The sequence below is a fragment of the Medicago sativa genome, chromosome 8 (assembly GCF_051527215.1).
Source record: "Medicago sativa cultivar Bolivia chromosome 8, Bolivia_mono, whole genome shotgun sequence".
NCBI classification, from domain to species: Eukaryota; Viridiplantae; Streptophyta; class Magnoliopsida; order Fabales; family Fabaceae; genus Medicago; species Medicago sativa.
Window position 1 is genome coordinate 92,360,127 of NC_140756.1, and position 10,673 is coordinate 92,370,799.

Sequence of the window (10,673 nt, forward strand, 5' to 3'; positions counted from 1 at the left end):
CTTTACTCCCGAACCACCGAAGATACGAACACCAACTATAACTGAGAAGTCTCCATGCATACCAATAATCACCCATAACCACCTCTGCATAGCATATGCCAGCAACCACAGAAGAATGACACATAGTAAACAAATCGACCTTCTTTTTTGAGGGTTCTAAACTCCTAAACATATAAGATAATTTGTGCTTCCAACAACAAATTGTCTGGTTGCTATGAACTCTGAAGGAAAAGTAAGGGAAACAGACAAGAAATGAAGCACTGGGCGGGTTCAACAACGCCTTAATCATTTCCGCTATAAAGTTTCTGTTGGTGTTTGTACTGTGTTCATAGCTATTGTTCGTATCGTTTTTAGAGCTCCTCTCCTCCACTGTTGTAAACGTTTTTCTTCCTATCTCTTCTCTCACTCAAAATATATTCTCTCCTCTTCTTTTTCATCTCGATCCTCTCCTCGTAAACATATACTCTTCTTTTTCCACAAGTACATTTCTCTTCCTATCTCTTCTTTTTCAACTTCTTACCCGTTTGTATTTTCTAAGCAACAAGCGAAAACTGTCCAAGTTATTGCCTCTAGAGTCTTTAATTTATTTACTAAATATAATTCTTGTATCTAGGGGATAAAATAATCTATCCTATTTTACCTGAGTTTTTTTTCCTTCCTATTTTTCGGAGAATAATATTTTAAAATTATCCTCATAATAATATTCAATTTTCAATCAAGGTTATTTTAGAGTGTCAAGCATTAGATATTTAGAATTTTAGATAGCAGGTCACAAGCATTAGAATCACCTTTTGGTTGGAAACAAATTTTATTCTTGTTATGCAAGCTTTCTCTAATAACTGCTTGGTGTCCAGGAATCTAAAGGATATATGGCTGAACACTTCAATCAATCAACAACATGTAATTTTGAGTTAGCCACGTTTTCAGAGAAGTAAACAATTTTACTGATTACTTAACTAATAATTATGCCTTTACTTTGTATGAATTTACATGGTGGGATATTCTACCTCATTGTATTAAGGAAGATTACTTTAATAATCGTCGATTTCTACCCTGTTTTAGGTTTTGCTATTATGGTTTTTCTTCTTTATTGATGTTGTTGATTGACTATTAGTGTTTGAGAAATGCTTTGTACAGCCAAAAATGATTTCCCAAATGCTTCCCGACACACTTAAAACATCAATTCCTGAATTGTTGGTAACCGCCTAGCATGCATGTGGAGACTTTTTTTTGGGCGTTGCTATACATAGCGAATATGTTTTTCGCGGATTTTCACGAAGCAAAGCTGGCAACTTTTTAGAACGTGGACATCTTAAAATACAAAGAATAGGTTCACAGTTGGGATAATACACAGTCGGGATAAATTCTTGAGATTCTTTCTCGTGATAAATAGCATTTTTGTTATTAAAATGGAATAAGAAAACAATAATGCTAAATGTCCCGACAAAAGTTACCGCGAAATTTTCCCGAATGACTTGTACACACTATTTCGTCTTCTTTCCACTGAAATTATACCTTTCAAAATACAGCCACCTTCCCATATATTATCCCATGGCTTTTACACACCCACACCTTCCACTGTATACGTGTCTTTAATTTGTTCCTCCCATCTTCATGGTGTGTATTTTATGGTTGTTAGGCTACTTGATAGTGTTCTAGAATGAAGAACAGTTACAAGGATGTGAGTCGGTGGCAAAATAACTAGTGAACAGAGGTGGGTGGGAGTCTGTCTCTACGAGGTGGGTGGCAAAATAACAAGGATGGGAGTTTTCGTGAACAGTTCGGGAAAAAAGTATTCGCTGTATATAGCAGCGCTCATAAGAAAAAGGCAAAACAGCTTTTGTGGTTTAATTCCGGTATTTGTGGAATACACCCCCGCAGTTGGTGTTAATTAACCAATAAAATGCATTCGTGAAGGATTCGGCATAATTTCCTTCGCTATACTTAGCATTATCCCTTTTTTTGGTACCATAGAAATGATTGTTCGTGATAAGTTTGGGATAAATTTGTCGTGATATATAGCATCACCTTGGTGTTTTGTTGCGCTCTTTTTTTTTTCTCCTCTTTCGGCGTGATTTTATCTCAATGAATTTTCGTGACCAGATTTTTATAAGGTAGTTGTATTGACACACTTTTGTTTCCTTGGACTTTGGCTTAGCAATCCAAGTCTTATTTTTCCTTATTTATGATGGAGAAGTGATTAGAACATTCTCTTTCTAACACTCACTATTTTATTAGGTGAAATTCATATGAATCTCACTATTTTAATTGAGATTTAATTCTAAAGTATAAAACTCACATGAATTTCATATAGTAAAAAAATGAATGTTAGAGACAATGTTCATAATACTCCTCTTTATTTTAATATACTGAGATGTGGTGGGTTTGAAATGTCAATCAAATTAAGATGGTGACACCTAGATTACCCTTGAAAAATGGTGGTAATTTACCCAACTACTCCCTCCGTCCCGGAATAACTGACCCATTTTCTAAAAAAAAATGTCCCAAAATAACTGACCCATTTCAATTTTCAATACAACTTTCATCATTCCCAATACAATATAACACTAAATAATACTCCCTCCGTTTCAAAATATATGTCCAAGTCAATCACTTCACATATGGCAATGCACAATTTTGACTGTTAATATCTTTAATTATCTAAAGTAAAAAATTATAAAAATTTAATATTTTGAAAATATTTGTCGAGACAAATCAAACAACATCTTACATGCTAATATTTGAATTTATACATTGGTTAAAAAGTATGGTCAAAGTAAGTCAAGTGAATAGTGCACATTGCAAAAAGTGGACATGTATTTTGAAACGGAGGGAGTACTACTTTTATCATTCCCAATACAATATATTCCACTTTCCCCTTTATTTATACATTTTTCTTAATATGTGTGAAAAACAAAATTGTGTCAATTAAATTGGGACGGAGGTAGTAATAAACATTAGCCACATAAATACATTTACATTGGTTGGAGGATAAATTACCTACCATTCCGTAAATGTAATTAAAAAAAACAATTAGGGATATCAAAACCATCGTATGATGTTTTTTTCTTTCACATTCTATAATAACACGAACAACTAAACAAATTATCAAACGTTCTATTATCTTTCTCTCCTCTATGTTCTTACTCTTACTTTTCTTTCGTCTCTAAATCAATATAATATGTTGTGAGTTGACACATACACTCACTCACTCTTTATATATATATATATATATATATATATATATATATATATATATATATATATATATATATATATATATATATATATGGTAAGCGTGATGCACACAATTAATTTAAAATAATAATTCTGTCAAAAAAATTAATTTTAAAATAATATTAAAACGATAATAATTAACATTTAACATTGCATGGACAAAATAAATTAAATATTTGTTATGTGATATTTATTCTTCGATAAAAAATACTTATTTAGAAAGTGAAAAGGCATTTTAGTTAAACAAAAAATTTCTTTAAATAAATTCACAGTGAAAATGATTTATGAAGTGAACAAATAAGTATACTATATTTTACGACAGAAAACATATTTATCATCAATTTTAATACATTGAAACCACATGTTAAAGGCGGTATTATGTTTTTTTTAAAGCTAGCGTGGAAAACTCCTCACGATCCTTTCTTAGGTTAATGCGAGTGTATCTCATCTCATAACTCCTTTCTTAGGTTAATGCGAGTGTATCTCATCTCATAACTCGATAGACCTCTCTTCTTGCGTTGCCCTTATTAAAGAGTCATCCATTTTAGCTTATTTAAATTGCCTTCAGAGGGAATCTCAAATTGCCACCAGAGGAAATCGAACCTGAGACCTTGAGGATGAGCACACTCCCAAGTCTCAGGTCAATACCATCAGACCAACTTAAGTGGGTTGAATTTTGATATACTTTTTCGAACTTTGTCTTGCTATTCGCTTATTGATTTTTACGCACCATCATTAAGAAAGACTTCACTTATTGTTTAAACTCAATTATCTCTTTGATTTAAGGTAATAATTAGAAGGCTCATACGAATCACAATCGCTGTGAAGTACTCAACATTTTGTTGATGTCTTAGCTATAGATGATATCAAGGCCTTAGGAAAGTTTTTCATATACTATTCTTGATTCCCCTCCTTTCAATTAATGTACACTTGCGCGAAACTCACGTTGAGTGCAAAAAAATAAAACCGTGATTCGAACTTTCATCCTAATATATCAAATGTCTCGGTAATATTTTTTATGTAAACCACATTTACATGAATCTCAGTTTTTATTTCCTTCTTTTTAAAAAACCAAAAAAAAAAAATCCACAGCACATTATTAAATTAAATTATAAGTATGAATCAAAATAAATATTTTTGTCATGATCTTGCTGTTCCAATCCAAGACATGGACATATGAGGAATGTTGATCAACAATAAAAAAAGGAGTTGGGAATGACTCGTATGAGGATCGTGGGAGAGAGAAGAATGAATGATATCACGATGATGAAACTACGCGCTATAGAGACTTCTTCTAATCTAACGTGGGATCCACAAATTCTTAAAACTGATGATTTGCCATGCTAATCAAACGTGGGCATTTAATCTCTTTCTCCGCACGACCGGATTATTTAGTTGCTCCCCACTATCACGGTCCAGTATGTTTACATTGCATTGCATATTCTACCTTTTTTTTTTTTTTTTCTTTCTCCCTTTTCTTAATTTTATGATTTTCTTTAGGAACAAGAAAATGAATTTGGCCGAGTGTTAAATAAAGTCTAACAAAATATCATATATTCTGGACTAATATAAGATCTGCTTTACAAAGGCCTAGCTCACCGTTCCACAGTCTCGGATCATCTCCGACTTATAAGATCTGCTTTACAATGGCTAATAACGTCTTCCAACGGCAAACCGAATCCAAAGGTCGATGGGCATCGATAGTCCCCAATATATGACCCCTATATCAGTCTCCAATGGCTACCAACCTTCACAAAACAATGCACGGTAGACAATTATTTCCACCAAAATCCACTCACTATTTGCTCTCTTACTGACTAGACAAAATGTTGTTCAAGCTCGAACAATCTTCTTGATCGATTCAAATCAAAATCCTTGAGAAGATTAGCGCTAAGTTATAATTTTGTGAGAAAAAATTATTGCCAAAATCTATTTTGATCATATAAATATAAGTTTTTTTTTTTTTGAGGAAATTTAAATATAAGCTATTAGCTTTAAACTAAAAAATTCGTCTCTTTTTTAACTTGGAAATAACTAAAAAATTCGTCTTGATAATGATAAACATAGCTTTAATATAATATTAAATTTGTATCGTCTATTTTTGAATCGTCACATCATTCCATATGTTAACTTACCTAACAAGATAATATAAAAAAATTAAATCATTAAGAATATACACCACCATGTTAATCATAGTACATTTCCGTAAAAAAATAAAACAATACATAACTAATATTAGAGAAACGTGACCAATTTCATATGTATCACTCTTGAAACATTATTTTCAATTTGCATTATGAACTAGTGAATAAACAAATATATTTTTTCACAAGAAATATACCAATATTCAATTTGATAAATTGTTATTCTCTTTTTGTTATCAATAATTTCTTCTTTAAAAAAAAACTTCTTTTCAATATGCGTAAAATAACTTAGTGTAACACACAAAATGAAACAAAACGAGACAAATCAAGCACTAATGAAAAGTGATAGCTAAGTGAAAAAGAATGATTTTTTTTTTAAACAAGACGTATTATTAGTTTTGTAGTATTGTTACTCTTTTTTTTGCTTTCAACATGTGTTCACCCTAATGAGTAATGCCGCATTCTTGAAATCATTCTTTCATACGCTACGATTTCAAACATTTGATGGAAAATAAGAAAATGGTCTTACCAATGAGTGTTTAAGAACATTGCATGAGAAATAAATAAACATAAAATTTGTCTAGAGAATACAAAATAATCATTTTTCAATATAATAATGATTATGCTATTTTCTCGTACAAACTCATCTCTTTTCATACCCGTTACATTTTCCAAACGGAAAATAAAAACAAAAATTTAAGAGTGCACCAATGTGAATAAAAGGAAAGTCATGACAAAAAATAAAGAAGATTACAACAAAAATAAGACCTATAGAAAGTGGTAAGGCTGAAATTAATACGAAAGTTAGCATCTGCCAAAGTCTAGGTAAATACGACGTCGTAAGAGTCCCACGCATTATTTTCCTAGACTTGAGAAACTCCACGTTATTTTGTGTTTTCATCTTAGATGCTACTCTTTTGTTTATGTCTCTGTTGGGAGAAAAAGTCAACGAAACAAACGGCGTCTACGACTTAGAAGCGGAGTTAGCATCTTTGACGATGCTGTTAACGGACATTCCGGGAGAGGATGGCCCATCACCGTTAGATGCGGTGATAGGGTTAGAACTACCGTTGATATTGTTATTAGCAGCGTTGATCAAAGGGTTCCTGGTGTGACACGTGGCAGTTGAGATAGCAGTAGCAAGAGAAATAGGCATGAGGCAAAGACCTTTGCCTTGCAAGTATTGCATGGCAGATCCCATGTCTTCTTCCATTAGCTTGGCCACTTGATGCTCCGTCATTGTGAGGCTTTCGTTAGAGGACGACGCTGTTTTAGGGTTTCGTGGGTGGACCCCTCCGTTGCCGTTTGTTTGGACGCAGTCACTGACACCCTGCAAGGAAAAAAGAACACGTGTCACTGTTAAGGGGAGAGAGTGGAATCTGAGAAAGTAGCTACGCGTGCTACTTTTGGGTTGTCGTTTTGTGGTGATTGAGAATTTCAGAATTGATTGATTAATACTACGAAACAAAGCTAACAAAAAATAAAGTTGGTGTGTCATCTTGTGAGAAGACTAATCTCTCTATTTTCGTGGATGCTGAGTATTTATTTCTTCTTATGGAAATTCTAACATGTTTTTTTAATACTTTCCTCAATTTCTTGCTTTCTCAATTTATGGTAGGGAAAGATAAAAATAAAGGGTCTTGTTAACCAGTGCCCCCGGGGCACTGGTTAAGAAAACTAAAAGAGGAAATTTCAAAGTAAAAATAACACTTTTTAAGCTTTTGATGAGTTGACAACACAAGTTCCAATGCTAGACTTTCTACATTTGATTCCTTAACCAGTGCCCCGGGGGCACTGGTTAACATTTCCCAAAAATAAATTGTAATAGGAGCTTGATTATTTTTTATTCCATTGAATTAGGAAGAAACAAGCAATCAGAAAAAGCAGAAGAAAAGTGGGATTGTTTATTTTCTTTTTTGAAAGATCAATGGCAACAAGAAAGCCACGAGAAAAGTTTCTTTTTTTACTATAAATAATAATAACTTTGGTAAATTCAGAAAGAAAGTGGAAAATTTACCTCGGAGGACATATCAGCCACAAGAGGAGCTACAGCCCCTGCTCCCCCTAATCTGCTCATACTCAAAACCTGTAAATCCAATTACGCAACAGGTAACAAAAATTATTTCAAACAAAGAATCCTTGAAATAAGTTAACTTGAGAAACGTAATAACATTATTAAGTCATGAAACAACAGAAGAAAAAAAATTGTTGAAATTATATAGATATAGATATTACAAGACATTTTAAGTGAAAAATGTATTTTGTAAATTTCCCAAAAGTATATTGAAGAAAAAGAGGGGAATCTCACTTTGACTTGGACCTGTAGGAACTTCACATAATCGATGATCTCATCCAGCATGGAAGCCTTGTCTGTCTGTCGATCCACAGACCAAACAAATAATTAAAATTTCAACATGGATAGATACACCCATTACATTATGTTTATAAGTGTCTTATATTTAAATGTTTTTAAATTGATTAATTAATAACCACATCTTGAGAAAATAATTGAGGCCATAAATTTTATGATAAAAAAATAAGCTCAATCAGCTAAAACAAGTGGACATGTAAACGCACGAATGAAAGTATATCACCGCCACACTACATTAAAAGTGGCGTGCTTACAAGTAATGAACCGCATTCAGTCAATTAAGAAAAAATACTTAATTTGATCGATCACAATTTTTTCCGACCCAATTGACTTCCTTACAAAAAAAGATATCAGATTAGTCCTCTGATATTTTCATACAATGAAAAAAATAGTTTACGACTCGTTGTAACAGAATAGTTTTTTTTTTTTTGATAAGGCTAGAAGTTGTAACAGAATAGTTAATTTGTCTACAAATTGAAAATATCACAGGCTATTTTGATATTTTTTGTCAGACACAAAATTATGCTCAAAAAATTGTCGGGGATGAAATAGAGTATTCATTATCTAACTAAAGAGTTATTATGATTTTAATACACTGTTTTTTCGTACATGATGTTTAGAGTTGTGGTTAATTCAATCGAGGAGATATCAAATGTAATTTAGATTAAAATTGTGGTTAATTCAATTACTACATGATTTACTACAATTTCACAAATTTTAACATGATCCAGATTTGTGTCAAAAAAAAAACATGATCCAGATTAATCATATACTCTATCTGTTTCAAAATGAGTGTCGCTTTAGCAAAAAAAATTTGTTTTAAAATGAATGTCATTTTACATTTCCAATGCAATAATAACTTTTTCTTTTCAATTGTACCATTCAATTAATCCTATGTTACACTACTTCCAAAGTATTATTTTTCTTTAATGAAAAACAAACCAATAGTTGATTAGGATAATTTGATAAAATTGCTATGACATTTGACTACTTTATTCCATTCCTTAATCTGTGTGCAATTGGCTAAAGCGACACTCGTCTTGAAACGGAGGGAGTAGTAAACTTTTTTTTGAGGGATAATCATATACTCAACTAAATTAATCACATGAGAAAATTGGACATGCATGAAACATTTTTTTTTTTTTTGTTAAGTAGAATATAACATGATGATTGAAATTGAATATCACTCTTACTTACTCATGATAATCAACAAAATAAGCCATAATTGAGTATTAAATTAAGTCAGTGTTACCTTGTTTGCATTAGGAACAAGTTCCTGCAAAGCTTTCATCCTCTCAGCAATTCTTTCCCTCCGTAACTGCCATACATAAAAACAAAATTACCAAATTACCATTGTACTATTACCCTTCCACATTGATCCGAAAGGAAACAAAAGAAAGAGATTTTAAAAACAGAAACAGAATGATAGTAGGCGTAGGCCCTCCCAAATAAGGGTTTATATTCTGTTAGCCACTGACAAACAACCGCATTTTCTCTGAAAAAATTGCACGTTTTGGCGTTCTCATAAGTATATTACTATTGCTACACTGAAAATGACAACTTAAGTTATTTATTGTACCCAATTTTCTGCACAACCAAACACGTTATAGTGAGATACATACCCTTTCGGCGATGCTGTGTGGGTCGGTGGCTTGACCTCTCCTTGCCCTAACCTTCTGCCTTGGCTGAGCCGGAGCTCCACTCGCCGGAGCTTGGTTCGTTGCACTCACGGAACCACTTCCAAAACTCTGCCCCTATCGTTCAAATTCCCAAAAAAGAAATAAATCAAATCAATTTACATGCACATGAAAAATATTTCAATGATTTTGTTTGAAAAACTAAGAAAGAATAGAACCTGAGGAGGTTGAAAATGATGAGGTTGAGGGACACCATGGAGAGATCCGGAGAAACCGTTGAAGAGAGCTTGAACGGAAGCGTCACCAGCAGCCTGTAAAAGCTAACAATATTAAAATATTCAGTAGTAATAAAAACGATAACGTTGTTAATTAATTAACGGAGTGAGAAAATATGAATATACTCACGGAGGAGGTGTTAACGACGTCGTTCTGGGAGGAGTCAAAGTCAGCAGGCATGTGGAGGAGACCTCCGGAATCGGCGGTGAGAAGCATAAGAGCGGCGGCGGTTTTGTCAGTGATCTGGTGGTTACGAAACTTGGAGGCAAGATTGTTGTGTTGTTCATCGTAATTAGGGAAAGTGACATTTTCATCGGAATTGGGGTCCCATAATAAAGGTTTGTTATGGTTAGGGTCGAGAGTGTTCCAGGAAGGAGGAAGATTGGTGGAGAGGATTTGTTTGAGAAAATCGTCGTGATGGTTGAATGTGTCGTTGTTGTTATTGTTTTGGATCTGATTTTGGAGAGGAATGGGAATTTCAGAAGAAGAAGAAGAAGAAGAGTTGAAGAGAGAGTTAAGAGATTGCATTTCTCTGCTACAAGGCTGCATGAGGAGAGGAAAGAAGGTGCGTGTGTGTGTGGAAGTTAGAGGAGAGAGAGACTAAAGAAGAGAGTTTGTTGAGTCAATGTGGAGTGGGAGGGTTGAAATGAAAGTTTATTAATAAGTAACTTGAGAGAGAGAGAGAGAGAGAGAGAGAGAGAATGGACAGAACACATGTTGCAACAGAGCAATGCGTTTCACCAGGAACGGACGGATAATTGCATTTTTTTATTTTGTTAGATTTCATACTATAGCATACCATTGGAGTACTATTTTGTGGGTCAATAACTACTCCTTTCTTCTTTAAAAAAAAAAAAAAAACTACTCCTTGCATTCAGATTAGAACTTATTTAAGATAGGACAAATAATGAATCGAGTAAATTTGAATAGTGTTTAAGATTCGATCCGATAATTGCCTCATTAAACTTGATTCATAAACAGGGATAGATGTATGTGTTAGCTTGTGTG

At 33.2% G+C, this 10,673-nt stretch overlaps 1 protein-coding gene across 2 annotated transcripts; it reads right to left on the reverse strand.

The window, feature by feature from the left end:
* Positions 1–5,919: 5,919 nt before the first annotated feature.
* On the reverse strand, positions 5,920–10,294 carry LRL3 (LJRHL1-like 3). 2 transcript variants are annotated; one of them, XM_085732897.1, is made up of 7 exons: positions 9,795–10,294; positions 9,608–9,700; positions 9,375–9,506; positions 9,005–9,070; positions 7,690–7,755; positions 7,399–7,467; positions 5,920–6,711 (listed from the first exon to the last, which is right to left on the reverse strand). In XM_085732897.1, exons 1-7 carry the CDS (start codon positions 10,212–10,214, stop codon positions 6,346–6,348), a joined length of 1,212 nt encoding a protein of 403 aa, XP_085589023.1. In that variant the 5' UTR covers positions 10,215–10,294; the 3' UTR covers positions 5,920–6,345. The 2 variants fall into 2 exon arrangements, with proteins under 2 accessions (XP_085589023.1, XP_085589022.1); XM_085732896.1 differs by having other exon boundaries at positions 9,608–9,709.
* Positions 10,295–10,673: the final 379 nt, after the last annotated feature.

What these genes read in the sequence shown, in the direction of transcription:
- LRL3 (XM_085732896.1), bottom strand. Translation starts at nt 10,214, where the DNA reads ATGCAGCCTTGTAGCAGAGAAATGCAATCTCTTAACTCTCTCTTCAAC. An exon ending in ACGTCGTTAACACCTCCTCC is followed by an intron (nt 9,710 to 9,794) that starts GTGAGTATATTC and finishes TAATATTGTTAG; the next exon opens with CTTTTACAGGCTGCTGGTGA. An exon ending in TCCTACAGGTCCAAGTCAAA is followed by an intron (nt 7,468 to 7,689) that starts GTGAGATTCCCC and finishes TTGGATTTACAG; the next exon opens with GTTTTGAGTATGAGCAGATT.